The sequence below is a fragment of the Arvicola amphibius genome, chromosome 14 (genome assembly GCF_903992535.2).
Source record: "Arvicola amphibius chromosome 14, mArvAmp1.2, whole genome shotgun sequence".
In the NCBI taxonomy this organism is placed as follows: Eukaryota; Metazoa; Chordata; class Mammalia; order Rodentia; family Cricetidae; genus Arvicola; species Arvicola amphibius.
Genome location: NC_052060.1, coordinates 44888615 through 44905668, shown reverse-complemented (window position 1 = coordinate 44905668; position 17054 = coordinate 44888615). Strand labels below are relative to the sequence as shown.

Genomic DNA, 17054 nt, shown 5'->3' with positions numbered 1-17054 from the left:
TCTGAATTATATGATAAAAATGTTTTTTCTTCAGCTAAATACTAATGTTTTGTCATATTATTCAAACTTTCAGCATTTGTATATAGTAAGATAAATGTGTCTTGTATTATTCTATTTGATTCTCTTGTCTTTGATCTGGTGTTTGTGTAATCATATGCCATTGCCAAATTTGACTACTGGAAATGTTTTCATATTTGCAGGCTTTCTTGCTGTCACCTTTGTTTTTTTTTTTTTTTTTTCCTCCAGAAATTTGCTGAGTATTTTTGCATGTTTCTTTTTCTGTATTAAGTTTATATAATAAGTTTGTCTTGATTTCCAAAATGTGTTGTTGGCATTATTTATTGTTTGTTTATTTATTGTTATTGTTGGCATGTTTTCTGTTGTATTAATCTTCTTTTATATCTTTAAAATGAAGTTTTCAGAGTTCCTTTTTGAAGCTCTTTTTTGTTACATTTGTTCTGGGTACTTTATTGTTTAGTAGTTCTTAGCGTGTTTGTATTATGGTAGGCAGAGTTTCTGATTTTTGACATCTTGACTGCTAACTTGCTAAATATTTTCATTCATTTATCAGATGGTTCTTTTGTTCTGTGGCTATGTAAAATTTGCAGTTGATAAAGCCATTGTCCTTCCTTTCACGTTTTCTGTTCTCTTTCTTTCACTTATGTCTGCTAGTATTGCTGGAGTAGCATTGTCCCAGATGCTCTTTTTTTTTGATTTGAGATTTATATTTTAAGATTTATATTTTAAGGTGATAGCAACCCAAGTTATGAGGACTATCTTTCTGGATAGTCATTTACTTTCTAATATTGAATTGATAATCCTGTCTTTTGATGTGAATCTTTTCTTAATTTATGGTAATGAAAAGTAATTTAGAGGGCTTCAGAGAGAGCTCAGTGGTTAACAGTGCTTTCTACTCTTAAGAGGACCTAGCTGCCTCTGACTCCTGCCAAACGTTGGGGCACCGGATGAAGGCGTAAATCACAAACAATCCCACACCAGTTTGGAGTTATGATTAATAGAATGGTTATTTATTTAAAAGGGAAAAACTTACAGATCACCGTCCCAGACAATAGCCCTCTGTGCAATCAGGAAGGGAGCCTAGTTGCCAGAAGCAGAGCCGGAAGCCAGAGAGCTAGTGGAGGGAAGTGGCCGCATTTTTAAAGAGAGAGACCACACCCCAATGGGCTGATATCTCAATGGCTATTGGCTGAAGGAGCAGAAGGAGCTCCCGCAACAGTGTTGAAAATACTAAAAAAAAAAAAAAAAACAAGCTTACTTGGATCCTCTGAAATTGAAATAGTATTGTATAAGGAGAATCAGCCGTTACCGGGTTGTCAGGGTATAATGTACTGAGTCCTGTCTTTCTGTTGGTTGTGGTTTTACTCACTCATTTTCCGTTCCAGGAATGTCTGAATCTGAACAGGCTCTCAAAGGTACTTCTCAAATCAAATTACTCTCAGCTGAAGATATAGAAGGGATGCGACTTGTGTGTAGGGTAAGCTGTTTTTCTTCACGGGTAGGACAGGGTTAAGAGGATCACAGGAAGTCTGATTTATGGTTTATGAAGCTGTAAATTGTAAACTCTTACTAACCATCCCTTTCCTTTACCTATTTTCAAAACATTTTCATATTTAAATAATCTATTTTAGAATAAAACTAAGCAACTCATCTGTAGTTGCCATTTTCTTTGATCAATTTTGTATTGTTTGTTTATTTGCATAAACATTTACTGAATTGCAAAGACAGGAAGATGAACATGACTTTGCTCAAGAACTTTTGCAGCGTTGTTCTTATTTTATTTGTTTTGTTTTTTCTGAGATAGAGTCTCTGTGTATCCCTGCAGTTCTGCAGTTCACTCTGTAGAACAGGCTGGCCTTAAACTCAGAGATTCACCTGCCTCTGCCTTCCAAATGCTGGGATTAAAGGCATGTGCCATCACCACCCGGCTACCAAGCATTATTTTTTTTAATATTTATTTATTTATTATATATACAATATTCTGTCTGTGTGTATGCCTGCTGGCCAGAAGAGGGCACCAGACCTCATTACAGATGGTTGTGAGCCACCATGTGGTTTCTGGGAATTGAACTCAGGACCTTTGGAAGAGCAGGCAATGCTATTAACCTCTGAGCCATCTCTCCAGCCCCCCAAGCATTATTTTTAAGAGTGAAGTTTGTATGATCATTCTATGTTTACAAATGTTATAGCACAGGACAAGGTCTAAGACTCGCGCAGTTAGACTAAAGTCTTGTGAGACACCTGTGTTTGGAGTATGGGTGGGATTAGAAACAACTGATTTCGTTCATTTAGATGCTCACTTAAGGCTTTTGTGCAGCATTTTAAAGTGATTTGATGCTATTTATTGTCTGGAGAATTTATTGTTTGGAGAATTGTCTGGAGAATTATTTCTTTTGCTTATTATGATTTTTTTGAGGAAATTCATTAGGTTTTTCATGCTCCCCCATTTTAGAAATGTAAGACTGTAGGTTGATAGTTTACCTAATTTAGGATATAAATCTTCATTAAGCTTACTTATTAGTGCCAGATGGTGGTGGTGCATGCCTTTAATCCCAGCACTCTGAGGTAACAGCAGGTGGATGTCTGTGAGTTCAAGGCCAGCCTGGTTTATGAATCAAATTCCAGGATAGTCACGGCTGTTACACAGAGAAAGCCTGTCTCAAAAACAAAAAGTTATTAGTAACCTTTTTATATACATTTATTTTACATACTTTTGTATGTTTCTGACTTAAATATTGCATCCAAAATTACATCAAATGATTTCATTTGACTGATATTTTATAAAATCAAAGCCAGTGTAGAATATAGGTTATTTCATTTCTTCTTGAATGTACTTATTTTTCAGCTTGCTAGAGAAGTCTTGGATATTGCTGCTGGGATGATTAAAGCAGGTGTAACTACTGAAGAAATTGATCACGCTGTACACTTAGTAAGAACTTTACTTTTTTATATTATAACTTTCAAAAATTCATTTTATAATGTCCAAAATAACTTCATTAAGTGAATTTGAAAGCTTATTTTTCTGTTGTTTTGAATATGGGAAACATTCTGTAGCTATTAATTGGTAATATATCCTACTTATAGATCTTGGGCATCTAGGCATAACTTAGGTTTGTATAGACATGTTTGCGTTCTTTTATTCCTTGTTACTGTTCTCTACATAGGAGTATTTACAGTGTAATAGTAAACAATAGACTGATGGCTTAAAGTGTGGGGAGGATGTGGATAGCATATATGCAGACTCTACACTGTACTGAAGACTGGAGTGTCTGCACATTTTGGTAACCAGCCGGGTATTGAGGAACCCGTCCTCTACAGGTACCGAGGCATGACTATGTATGTGATGCTGAAATCCAGGGACGCTTGAGAAATGTTATTCTGAAACTTCAGTCTTTTATCAACTTTTATGGAATTGATTAACCCGTGCTTCCAATAAACCATACCACTACATATGCCAAGTATTCTGAAATACAGAATAAACGGCAGAAACTAGACTAGAAATTAGTCCCTTTCATACACACAGAAAAAGGCAATAAACAGATGAGATGGGAGAATCCTGTCTTAGTCAGTGTTGTGTTGCTGTGAAGAGATGCCATGGCCACAGTTGCTCTTACAAAGAAAGCATTTAATCTGTCCTTGCTTACAGTTGCAGAGAGTTAGTCCATTACTATCCTGTGGACTTGGCAGTGTGCAGGCTGGTGGTGGGAGGGGGTAGACAGTGCGTAGATAGAGGAGGGGGAGAGAGCCAGTCCCCCAAGGCCACCCTTCTAACCTTGTGAGCCAAAGGTTTGTCCTACCAGAAGAGTTCTACTCCCTGGTGACTAAGCATTCAAAGAGATGAGCTTGTGGGTCTTATTGAAACCACCACGTAACTTCAAAATACTCATTAACAAGACAATAAACAGATCAGATAAAATTTGTAGTGTATATTACATGACAATATCTTTTGTTTTAAAATAAAGATTGCTTGTTAGAGTCTACTAGTTGTAGACTAGTGTCTACATCGTGTGCCTACGTTGTGCACAAAAAAGTGCTAAGTAGTTCAGACATGTGGACAGTGGGTTCTAAAGATCTCTCTATCCATCCATTGCTTGTAAGGATGAAACTGACCCCTGAACCCCTGCCGTTACAGTGACGATGGTATTGTTGATGGCGACAGCCTCCCTGAAAGAACTGGACTGTGTGTCCTGAGTTTATAAAAATGTTTTAAAAATTAAAAAAGAAAACATCATTGGAGTTTTTTTTTTTTTTAGCAGTCTAGAATTTATTGCTTGGTTTATGTGGGGTGGGATTTGTGTGTGTGTGTGTGTGTGTGTGTGTGTGTGTGTAGGTCAGAAAAACTTGTGAAAGTCAGTTCTTTCCTATCATGTGGGTCATGAGGATGGAACTCAGGTTGTCAGGCTGGTGGCAAGTGACTGCCCTCTGAACCATTATGCTGGCCTTAGAAATTTTTTTATTTAGCCTTATATGAATTCTGAGTTGGGGTATTGTATATATATTGGTATATCATTGTTAGGAATTTTGAGCACTTTCTCGGGCTAGGTGCCCTTTAATGTGCCTTTATATTTACTTGTTTGATATCACCAGCATCCTCTGGAAGTAGGTGACTAGGTGTTTCTTTTGCTTCCATTTTGTAGGCCTGAGGAGAAAGAGGTATTACATCACCCAGGGTCATAAAACTTAAAGGGGTGAGGCTGACGGTCTCCTCGAGGACAGAGTTGTGGTAGCTGCAGAAGCACAAGCCATCAGGAGGATATCATTATTTGCTGTGAAGCACAATTCTATCTCAGGGAACTTCAGTTGCCTACAGGGTCCTAGAAGTAGTGGAATCTCTAGTAAATTATGGACTGTTTATTCCACAGATGGTATTTTCTGCAGGCTTAGAGACATACTAGACTGAAATGCACTCGGCAGTAGAGCCTATGGCACTCCGATTACCACTGTAACATCACACAGCTGCTCTCTAACACCTCAGAATATCATGTGTTGCAGAAAGTACTTTACCATTTCTTAATTGTACATGTATTAATTTTCTTGTTATAGGGATGGAGTTGGCCTTAACATAGGGTATTATTGAAGGTGCTTATTAATATGGACTATTTTTACTGAAAATATGTTTCACAAGTAGTAAAGTCAGTAAACTCTTTATATGATGACAGTTATTTGTATTTTGTGAATTTTATTCTCCTTTACATGAAGAGCAGTAAACTGGTTTGTAAATAATATATTTAATTGTTATGTAGCATACTAGACACTGGCCCGGTAACATCTACTGGCCTGGCCTGGCGTCATCATATGTCTGTAGTGCTGTTTCTTGGTCTGTTAGTTCTAAGAAAACATGGTGTGTGTGTGAGAGAGAGAGAGAGAGAGAGAGGGAGAGAGGGAGGGAGGTAGGGAGGGAGAGAGAGAGAGAATGGGTGTGTGTCTGTGTGTATATTTGCCAGTACACATTCATGCATATATACATGCACATATATCTATACACCCATCACTATTTTCAAGTAAAATATAATATCAGTTCTTTATAGTATCATCTGTCTTAAAATTTTTCAGATTTTACAATCTGACTAATTGTATATAGATTTTTTCCTTTTGTCCATTCCAAATGATTTTCTTTGTATTTTAATTTACCATAGGCATGCATTGCAAGAAATTGCTATCCTTCTCCCCTGAATTACTATAATTTCCCAAAGTCTTGTTGTACCTCAGTGAATGAAGTCATCTGCCATGGGATTCCAGACAGAAGGCCTTTGCAAGAAGGTGATATTGTTAATGGTAAGAAAATATGTGTGACATTTCTTATTGTGAGTAAAAAAAACAAGTTTTGGGAGTCTGTTAGGTGGTTTCTGTTTTCTTGACTTGATTTTTCCCTATTTAAAACTCTCACTCAAAATTGAAGGAATCCCACTTTGTTTGTTTATTTTTAGACAGGGTCTCTTTACAGAACCCTACCTGTCCTGGAATTCACTATGTAGACCAGGCTGGTCTTGAGCTCAGACAATTCTGCCTCCCAGTGCTGGTGGATTTTCTGCACCACACCTGGCAGGAAACCTGTTTAGCAATTGCGTGTGTGTTGTCTTCAGCATACATTTAGTATGATATGTTCTATATAGCCTGTTATTTCTTCATAGCCTATTTCTCATGTGATTGGTAAGTAGGCAAAAAATGTCAATGCAAAATTAATATTGGACTTTTTATGTAATTTTCTTTTACCAATTTACTAATGGTTATGAAGAGAGTTTTATGAGAGATGTCAGGGAAAAACTCTTGCAGAAGTGCTTCTTAAAGGAGTGGCTTTGAGCTCCTGTACTCTGCTGTCTTGCAAACACTGCATGTGCTGAGCTACAGCATGGAAGCTAGCTCCCCTAGAGAAAAAGTCAACAGTCTTACCTAGCTGTGAACACTGTGAGCTACAGTAACAACTGGCTTGGCAAGAGATGACCCTGGTGCCATAATAACATGGTTGTTACGGGGATAACCAACCACTTTCTGATTTGATTTAAGAAACTCAAGCCTGATACTGTTAACTGGGCCAAAAATCTAAGTCATAGACTCAGGGGAGAACGTGATACTACTATTCTGCTAAATGGACCCAGTATTAAATGGTACCCTAGGTTCTTAAGTATAGCTCTTAACTCTGATCAGAGAACCATGTCTTTGTAGTAGATGGCGATTAATCCAGACTCACAAGTAGCCAACATGCAGAGAAATAGATGAGACTGGAGTGTTAGCTCTAAGTGGAGCATCTGTATCACACCCTCATTCTTTCACCCTACTCCCTGCCAAGGCTCAGGGACCATTTTAGAAGAGGGGGTGGAAAGATCCTTAGAGTCAGAGGCTGTGGACATCTGCAGTGAAGCAGCGTGTGCTGGACATGACGGCTTTGGACACGTGAATTCACAGCACCTTGACTGAACACCTTTACATGATCACGCCAGCCAAGATTCTAGCATTGGGTGGAGCCAAGCGGGCTCAACAGTGGCTCCCGAGGCAGGGAGAGTCAGGATGCGACCCATGCTCCAGGAGGTGGCCTACACCAGGTATATAGAGGTAGTACTGAGAGGACTCGGTGTTTTTAAAACCAACACATAAAGTTGGGAATGGAAAAGTGGAAGGAATGCGGTGAATTTGATTGCAACACATTATATTCATGCATTAAGTTCTCAAACAATAAAAATTAAACTGATAGGCCTCCCTAGATGAAGTCTTGTATGTGTGTGTATTATATATGTATATATTTCAATTCATACATTAAAACGTGTATAATGTAAAGCTGCACGTGTCTGAGTGTGTTCTTGTTTGTGTGTGCTTACCTGTGCGCAGCTAGAGGCTGACTTGGGGGTCTTCCTCTGTTGCACTCTCACTTGACCTGGCGTGTCACCATTGTAACGAGACCAGCTGGCTCCTGTGTCTGCTCCTTCAGGGCGGGGTCACAGGCATGCGTTCCACACCTGACTGTATTTATGTGGATGCTGGGGATAGGAACGCAGATCCTCGTTACTGTTCAGAAATCGCTTTATCCATTGAGCCATCTCTTCAGGCCCCTACATGGCATTTTTATTATTCATGAAATTAGTCTTTGTAGTATCCAAAGTAGAGACTACAGCTAGAAGAAAATAACGATAATACAGTATTGTAGTTGTTACTGACTTCTTAAGGTTGTTTATGAAGATTTCATAAATTCTGAATTCAGCCCTGATTTTCATAGTATTTAATTATCGTTAATATTTGCAACCTGGTCTCGCTATGTAGCTCTCGCTGGCCTTGAATTCAAAGAGCTCCACCTGACTGCCTCCCCAGTGTGAAGTTAAAGCCCTGTACCACCACACCTGAATGGCCTTATCTTTCTGTTATGACAGCATATGGCGCTTTCAGGGATGAACTGTCCGCTCCGCAGTGTAAAGATACTCACTTAGTGTGTTCTCTAGATAGTTTATTGTAGTGACACAGTTTAATCTTTATTTTAAGCTTGGGATGAAGACAGATGATACTTACAGAAGGATGAAAGACCAGTGGGATTTAAAAAAAAATCCCTAGAACTAGATAAGCTTTGCTCTTGTGTCTCAGGAAGAGCGAGTTAAAGATAGTGGAAATGTTTCCTGTCTAATTTCAGAACTTAGTGAAGTTGTCAGTTCAGTGTTGCTAACCTGGTTATTTATCTTACACAGCTGTCTTCGGTGTAATATTTCTTCTGTCACAAAGGATCTCATTACTGACATAAAAGCCTGCATCTGTCTTGTGCTGCACAGCCATATTCTTGTTCTCTGCAGTGAGTTGAGTGAATTTTCCCCCGAGGGTTTTCCTTAGGCAGCACCACACTCACTGGGGAGTTAGACAATGCACACAGTGCTGTTTTCATTTGGTTACATTTGCCTTTTTCCCCCCTCCCAGTGGACATCACTCTTTATCGAAATGGTTATCATGGGGATCTAAATGAGACCTTTTTTGTTGGAGATGTGGATGAAGGAGCACGGAAACTTGTCCAGACTACATATGAATGCCTGATGCAAGCCATTGATGCAGGTCAGCCTAAGCCCTGACACCCTTTTGCACCACACACCACCAGTGTTCAATGCACGTTTATTTTATTTATTTATTACTTGGTTTTTTCGAGACCGGGTTTCACTGTGTGACAGCCTTGGCTGTCCTGGAACTAGCTCTATAGACCAGGCTGGCTTTGAACTCACTGAGTTCTACCCCCGGAGTACTGGGATTAAAGGTGTGTACCACCACTGCTCAGCGCCCTGCATTTTTCTCTTTATTTGGCTTTTTGTTTTTACTTGCCTTGTGTTCTCATAGGAAATTAAAACAAGGATAGGGATTTGGGGGATAAGGATGGAGCTTCTGTGGTTTGCCTCCCTTATTGCTTTTCATAGTGTCCTTGGTACTTGTAGGGTCTTTTTCTCTCTGCTGTGTGTTAAGCCATGTACAGATAGTGTATGTACTTAATTAGGTCAGAATCACAGAATGTTCAATATTGCTAATTTACTATTTTTTCTACTAATATCTTAAAGATTCTTTCAAATTAGTTTTTTTTTTTTTACCTGTGTATTCAGATGTACCTCCTTTAAAGCAATTTAAAAATTACATATATGTATGTGTGCACATAGGCACATAAGCTACTGTGCTTTTGGGGGTAAGAGGACAACTTTATATATTTGAATATAACTTTTTTTGTATTTCAAAAAATGCATTTTTTTTCCTCTGTAAGTTCTGTTCCTTTAGGGAACCCTGATTGATACCCTTAGGGAAAGAGGATAAAAAAGTGTGTTTTCCATTTTCTTGTTTAGTGTTTGTTTTTAGAGAAAACAGAAGGTGCTTTTTTTGACCCCTTGGTATTCTGCATGGCGTTTCCCCTGTTTTACATTAGTGGTGCTCCTGTGTTTGAATAAGCTTTGTCATTACTGACTGTCTGGATTTTCTTGTGCCTGAATTTCCTCATCTCTATATTCAGGCATGAAGGCACCATGTATACACACAAAGGTCCTTGCTACATGGAAACCAACTGCTTAGTTAAGTGCTGCTCTTCCTCATGGTTTTTTTTCTCTTTCAGTGAAGCCTGGTGTTCGATACAGAGAGCTGGGAAATATCATTCAGAAACATGCCCAAGCAAATGGATTTTCAGTTGTTCGAAGCTATTGTGGGCATGGAATCCACAAACTTTTCCATACAGCCCCCAATGTGCCACACTATGCCAGTGAGTACTGTTCAAATACTTTAGGGCCTTCTATTTTGTATTCACTGAAGGAATGTATTTGCTGTGAGTACACCCATTCCCACCCAGTGTTACCTGTTCAAACACAAGTTTGAAGTCTTTCTTACATGATAGTCTATAGGAGGAGGTGTTTGGTCATGAAGGGGTGATCCAGGCTCTGTTTCCTTCAACCCATCTTTCCCGGTCACCAGTCACCATGACATCATCTCCTAGTCAACAGATAATGTGTCAGGAGGGGATGGAGATGCTTGGAAGGATGTGCTTGGGAGTTGTAGTCTACTATCCAGGGATGCGCATAAATCACCTGTATTTGTTCCAGTTTGTAGGAATTGAGTGACTTAATTATATCTAACTGCAAGGGAAGTAGGAAGTGTAACCTGACTGCGCACTCTAGGAGAGACCTAAATGGATGTGGTGATCAGTACATAGTCTGGCTGTCACCCTTCTAGTTTCTTAGGTGAAATCAGTTCATCCTAACTTGGTTTGCTGGTAATTCTTTGTGTATTATTTATTGGTTTAATAAAGGAGAATAGGTACTTATTTTAAGTCGAGAGTAGTATGGAAGAAAAACAAAGGAAGGGGCGGCGATCCAGGCTCTGTTTCCTTCAACCCATCTTTTCTGGTCACCAGTCACCATGACATCATCTCCTAGTCTAAGACATTGTGTTCCAGAGATCTTTTCTCTGGGAGATTAACCATTAACGGATACATCTGTTATTTGGTGTTAGAAGTAAAAGCTGTCCACGACAGTGAACAGCAGGAATTTAATGTATGCACTTATGCACGTTTCTTCCTCTCTCTCTGAACTTATATAAACACTCAGTAATGTCTTTGTGTCAATTTTTCTCATCCTACAGTAATAGGGAATGATAGTATCCAGGAATTGTTAGAATTGAGTTGATACCTGGGAAGCTTTTAGAGTTTGCCTGACATTCCTACCTAAAACGTGACCTGTTGTTTTAGAATGATGGTGGCATGATATGCGCTATTTCATGTGATGGTCACATCTCCACATCATCCCTCAGCTTTGTTGTTTACTGTGCCTGCTAGGCAAGCGTTGGCACTGAGCTCCATTTTAAGTGTCTTTGAGCCCGGCTTTCAGCAGACTATGTGCTCACACGGGCTTTCAGCAGACTATGTGCTCACACGGGCAGCTCCTTTGCTCAGTTGTGAGTCTAGTGAACAAATGCTTTGGGGTCTGTCGTCTGGATTCAGTCTTTCTCTTGGGTCTAATGCTTCTTACAGTAAGAACTGAAGCAGTCAGTCACTGGGTCCTGAACATTAACTAAAGTATGCCTGAGATTACTTTGCAGGTGGAGGGACTCCTGAATAGATGTTTTGAAGTGAGACCTATGCTGAGTTTGCCTGCAGGTTTCTTTTGAGGGCAAGGAACAGACAGTATGAGGAAGAAAAGATGGGGGATTCTGACTGCACATGTTAGCATCTTTAGAAATATTTCTGGGAGAGCACTGCTAATCTAGAATGGACATAGCAGTTGAAATCCTGAACACACAGCAACCTTGACTGCTCACATGGGGGCTGAGGAAGCAACTATTATTATGGTTTTTAATTTTGTAGTTTGTTTGTTTGTTTATTTATAAACATTAAAACCCATCTCTGTTGCTGTGGAAGCAACCGACAGCACAGCTTTAGATCCCTTCATTCCCCTTGTTCCCTGTGGCACCACACAAGAATTCCTAGCATTTTCTCTTTGGTAGACTGAGGGGAATGACTCCCTGTAAATCAGAAGTTGCAGGCCATTTTGAGAACAAGTTCATGATATTAGAAATGAAAAACCTAATTCTTAGAGTTCTTAGTTGCTTTCTGCTTCCAAGGGTTCACATGACTTTAAAAAGCAGATCTGCCTTGAGTGTACGTTGGGGAGCCTAAGGTAGTGGAGAGCGGTAATGCTGGCTGTTCACCATGAGGAGGCTGGAATGGAACTGTGTGGGTCACTTGCCTGCCCAGCTGGAGTAAAGTTAGTGTTTGTACAGTAGCAACTCAGTTGGGAAGGATGCCTTTGACTGCAAAAGAACCTTGGAGCAACTGACATGTTTGCCCTCTGGTGGCCAGCCTGAGTAAATGCCATGCTTATTTAGCTGATAAATGATCACTTTTTGTGCTTTGGTTTTTTAAATTTAAACTTGTGCTCCATATTGGTGAGGCCTTTCTGAAAAGACTGTTCTGGCTTTGGAGACGAAGCAGGGCCAGGCAGCCTTACTCATGTCTCATGGTGGTCCTAAAAATATTAGTTGTGAAGTTGACAAAAGGCAACGTAAATATATAGACTGTAAAGTGCAGTTTGCTTTCATATAGAAAGCGATGTCTCCTTATCATTTAAACAAGTTGCCTATTCTGCAGTTTTAGTTCCCTTTGAGAATGAGATAAAGACTACTTACAGACCTTTCTCTAAGTTGTGTATTTGTTTCCTAGTGTGTATTCCACTATGTAATCATCCTCCCCTTCCTCAAAGAATTGAGAGGCTTCTGGCATATGACACATATCACTCACACTTCCCTAAGTGGATGGGTGATGGGCAGTGGCATTCTGTTTGACTACCCCCAAAACTCCCCCCCCCCCCCCTTATGGAGTTCTGGGAATTACAGTGTGCTCCTCCACGCCCAGCAGCGATTGCCTTCTCTAATCTCTGTGCACATACAGACTGCTTTTCCACAGTGGTGACTGTATCTGAAGCCTAGCCTGTGGACATCCCTCTATTTTATCGCAGAAAGCCAAGCTGGAATACAATCTGCCCACAGACAGGTGGTTACTGGTGATGGCCTCTTTGCTCAATGACAGACTATGAGAGAATTTAATGAAGGGGAACTGCTGGAAATGTCAGTCCCGTGTTCCTGTAAGCTGTTCAGTTCAGTGCTGTGGGGTTTTGGTGTCTTTTGAGACTTTCTTTTAATTTCAGAAAATAAGGCAGTCGGTGTGATGAAGTCGGGCCACGTGTTTACAATTGAGCCAATGATTTGTGAAGGTGAGTGTGTGTGTTTCTATATTCTATTTGTAACATTTCTTTTAAAATTTTATGTCTTTATTATTTTTTTAAATTTATTTATTTATTTTTGTTTTTCGAGACACAGTTTTTCTGTATAACAGTCCTGACTGTCCTGGAACTTGTGTTGTAGATTAGGCTGGCCTCGAACTCATTGAGATCCACCTGTCTGTGCCTCCTCAAGTGCTGATATTAAAGGCATGTGCCACCGCTGCTCGGCATATCTTTAAGTTTTGCAAGTATACACATAGTATGTAGAGCAGGCAGTGAGTGGAGATTTGTTCTCTACCATGTGTGGCCTGGGAACCAAATTAGGTTGTCAGGCTGTTGGCAAGCACCCTTATCTGCTGATATTTCAAACCTTGTAACATTTGCTGAATTTTTATTTGTTTTTGTTACCCATCAAATCAGTAGCTGGTTCTGCCTACCTTCTTTTGCTTCATTCTCCCTTTTGCATCTTGATGGGTAGTGTGTAGAGACTGGAACATCCAAGGGTTTCTAAGAAGATACTTTGAATGTGATAATTCTGCTGTCAGTAAGTGTAAAGTACTTGGCTGTGGCCCTGTTCATAGAGGTCTTATCAAAGGATGGGTTCTCAAAATGCGAGTCTACATCAAGCCTCTGTAGAAGTTCTTGCCTGATATAGGAGGGGGGAGAGGAGACAGGCACAGTTACACAAGTTAATTCCAGCTAATGAAGAAGGCAGTAGAATAGTAGACAGATCTCTGAGGAGCCTAACTTGCCCAGGACACATAGCTGCTTATGTTGCAAAATTTGCCAGACTGATGAGCCATCCAGTCCTCCACAGTCAACGTTCACAGCTGTGGTTTCCTGCAGCATCCCAAGTGAGCACACGGCAGACACTGGTCTCTCTGTTCCTCTGGCAGTACGGGCTGTCATGTGGGAGCTTTGTTGTGAGCACTTAACAGATTGTAACTGGGAAGCACTTCTCCGAGTTTTTCATTGGGTTTAGGCAGCGCAGCATGTCAGTGCTGTTGACTGGTTTCTCTGAGCCCTGTGTTGAAGCACACCTTCCCAGACCCCCCAGCTCTGAATACCCACGTGCTTCAGTGCCCAGAGGTCAGACTCATGCTTTATTTCTCTGGAGCCATCCACTTTGTTTTTGAAATAAGTCTCTCAGTGGGACATGGGGCTTGCTAATTAGGCTAAGCTGACTGCCAGCAAGTCCCAGGAGAGCTGTCTGTGTCTAAGTCTTTCAGAGCCTAATGTTTTATATGGGTGCTGGGTATCAAATTCAGGGCCTCAATGCTTTTAAAAGTGCTTTGCCAACGGGACCATTGCTTCAGGCCTCTGATTTTTATTAGCCCTCAAAAAACCTATTTCTCAGGCTAAATGGTGGTGGCGCATGCTTTTAATCTGAGCACTCAGGAGGCAGAGCGGGCAGATCTCTTGAGTTCGAGGCCAGCCTGGTCTACAGAACTAGTTCCAGGACAGCAAGGGCTACACAGATAAACCCTGTCTCAAAAAAAAAAAAAAAAAAAAAAAACAAAACCCAGAAACAAACAAATAAACAAAGACCCTATTTCTCTTTGCTCCTTTCTCTGGTTATAAGGACTTGATACTGTAATCTGTCCCCAGCCATTTGCAGTTACGTAGTAGTGACCTGCTGTGGCAGTGCGGGAACTTGTGCTCACTGTGTGCACTGAGGTAGTTGACTCCAGTAGTCTGGAAGTTGCCAGTTCAAGTTTCTGCTCAGTTCTCTGGGGAGGAGTTTCCATGTGTTTGCTGAAAGGAATCAGACATCTTTATTTTGGAAATGTCACCTTGATTTGAGAAATAGAAAAATGGTCAATTTGCTACACTGAAGAGAACTGGACATGGTTACTTGGTTAGTGAGTGCTGCACATGGGATGAAATGGGAAGGCTTTACCTGAAACAGAGTGCTGCGGAGGATCTCGATGGGGGGTTCATCTGCCTGTTTCCTCTCTTTGCTTTTTGAGACAGTTTCACTGTGTAGCTTTGACATTCTTTGAACTCACTCTATAGATCAGGCTGGCCTCATTCAGAGATCTGCCTGCTCCTGCTTCCCAAGTGCTGGGACTGAAGGTGTGCACCACCATAGGCTATTCTCTTTCTTGTGCACACTAATGTAGAGACTGTGAGCGATGTGAGTGACAGAACTAAGCAACTGTTTTTGCTTGTTTAGGTGGATGGCAGGATGAAACCTGGCCAGATGGCTGGACTGCAGTGACGAGGGACGGAAAGCGATCCGCCCAGTTTGAGCACACCCTGCTGGTCACGGACACTGGCTGTGAAATTCTTACCCGGAGACTTGATAGCTCTCGGCCTCATTTCATGTCCCAGTTTTAATCCTCCCAAGATGCCTAATGTCTGAACACCATCTTGTACTGTGTTTTTTTATTGAAAGTACAGAAATGAAGAGCCTTTTAGAAATCCCTCAGTTTGTTTTGACTGTGGCTGAAAAGGGACTGCAGCATTTGGTGTGTGTCCTCAGAGCTTTTCTGGGGTCTGAAAGAGCTGAGGAGAATAAAGGAAACATTGCTTGCGTCCTCCGGCCCCAGCCTCACCCTCAGTTCTCTGTGCTGTCGCCTTTGACCCTGAGTCTGTTTCGCATTGCTTTATCACTGCCGCAGACGAGCTGCTTTCCAGGAGAGTTGGAGATGAGAAATCTTGAAACTTTAGCAACACACTGCTCCAGATTTTTAATTATATATTGGTATATATGGAAATATATATGCATACATTTTAAAATTCCATATACGAAATTATTGAACACTGACCTTTGGTCTGGGTTGATTCTGCTTTGACAGGATATCTGCTGTCATAAGTGGATCCATAACTTGTTAGTGGTTAATTCCTGGTTGGGAATTGGACTCCACTCACCCTCATGCCAATTATTTACTGTTGTATGTGTGTAGGAAAGACTTCCTGCAGTGTGGACTCAGTGAGTGAATGGGAAGGCTCACTTGGGAGGTTGTCAGAGTGTAAGGTCTGGCGTGGGGAAATAGCTGCGGTGCAGCGTGATTTCACAGTACACTGCTGTCTCAGACCCGTCTGGCCAGTGTGTGAGGTCAGAACCCCTTTTCTTCAGAAGCCTTCTTTTCCAAGGTTTCCCTCCGAAGTACTCAGAGAAGAGTGACAGTTGTCCTGTGGCAGGCAGATGACGGGGGAGGAAGTCCACAATGTCTCCAGGTGTCCGCACAGTCGCGGTGGCTGTTGAGAGTTTAGCATTTAGTAACTGGCAGCAGTGATAAAGGACTTTAAGTGCCAATGGGCATGCTGTTGTCCTGTGTCACAATGTACCTCACTCTGTAGATGGGAGTCATCAAAAATGACCCTGGGGCCAGCACCTGTGCTCGGTGTGTGCAGTGGAGACACACCAGATCATAAAGCTGTCATGAGGGTATCCTTGATTCCTGGCTATCTCATGACTTTATTGTAATATAATTTGATACCAGTGACACATACTTTAAGACATCATCTTTTCCAGAGTGCCTCAGACCTTATTGCTTTAAGAGAATGATGTTCTCATGAGTTAGTAAATGTTTTCATGATTTAGTAAAGTGATTGAATCTGGTGTAGACTTCTGGTGTGTGTGTGTGTTTAAAGTTTTTAATCAAACTGTAATATTTGTGAATGGAATGCTTTGTAATATGAATGTTAATATAATATGTAAAGGGAGATTAAAAGTTTGAATGATTATCCCACTTACTGTAGTTGCATTTGTTTCAGAGGGAATTGATGGGATGAGACTAATTTAATCCAAACTAAACTCAGGACCATTGGAGCATACACACCTTTTCAGGTATAATATTGTACCATAATTGCATGTTGCTTAATCCAGGAGCATGGCAGCACCATTTGAGATGTAGCTGTATTATGAGAGCTTTTAAGGTCAAGAATATATTTAGGGGAGCAGTTTGTATTCTGACAGTAGGATTAGTAAGTGGGGTGGTGTTAAGTTTATATCATTAGAAAATAAAGCTTCAGGAACGAAACCTTGGTGTAGTTTGTGGAAAGATTACACATGCTTGTAGGAGTGCTTTGGGTTGATTTAAAAAAAAAAACTGTGGGCTCTAGTCTAATTATAATATCTCCAGCTAATAAGTTTAGTTTACAAAACATCTACTTTGTACAATCACAGTTAATGTATTAGCTTTTTTGGTCTGCGCTGGGATTGAACTGGTGGCCTTGTATTTAGTAGGCATGTGCTCTCCTCTACTGCAGCATACACAGTTTAACTTGTACAATGACCGTTCTTTATCCTCCTGTCCGTCTTGCATTTCCTGTAGCTACAATTTAAAAGAAGAAAACATGTTTTCCCTTGGCATCAGTGCC

At 40.7% G+C, this 17054-nt stretch overlaps 1 protein-coding gene across 1 annotated transcript in view; it reads left to right on the top strand.

Moving 5' to 3' along the window:
* The window catches only part of Metap1 (methionyl aminopeptidase 1), a 32196-nt gene extending 15773 nt beyond the window's left edge, over positions 1-16423 (top strand). Inside the window, exons 5-11 of the mRNA XM_038310875.2 lie at positions 1404-1495; positions 2864-2947; positions 5655-5793; positions 8410-8541; positions 9572-9715; positions 12651-12716; positions 14902-16423. Of these exons, the coding sequence (XP_038166803.1) occupies positions 1404-1495; positions 2864-2947; positions 5655-5793; positions 8410-8541; positions 9572-9715; positions 12651-12716; positions 14902-15065 (821 nt within the window). The 3' untranslated portion in view covers positions 15066-16423. The remainder of the gene's footprint in view (positions 1-1403; positions 1496-2863; positions 2948-5654; positions 5794-8409; positions 8542-9571; positions 9716-12650; positions 12717-14901) is intronic.
* Positions 16424-17054: the final 631 nt, after the last annotated feature.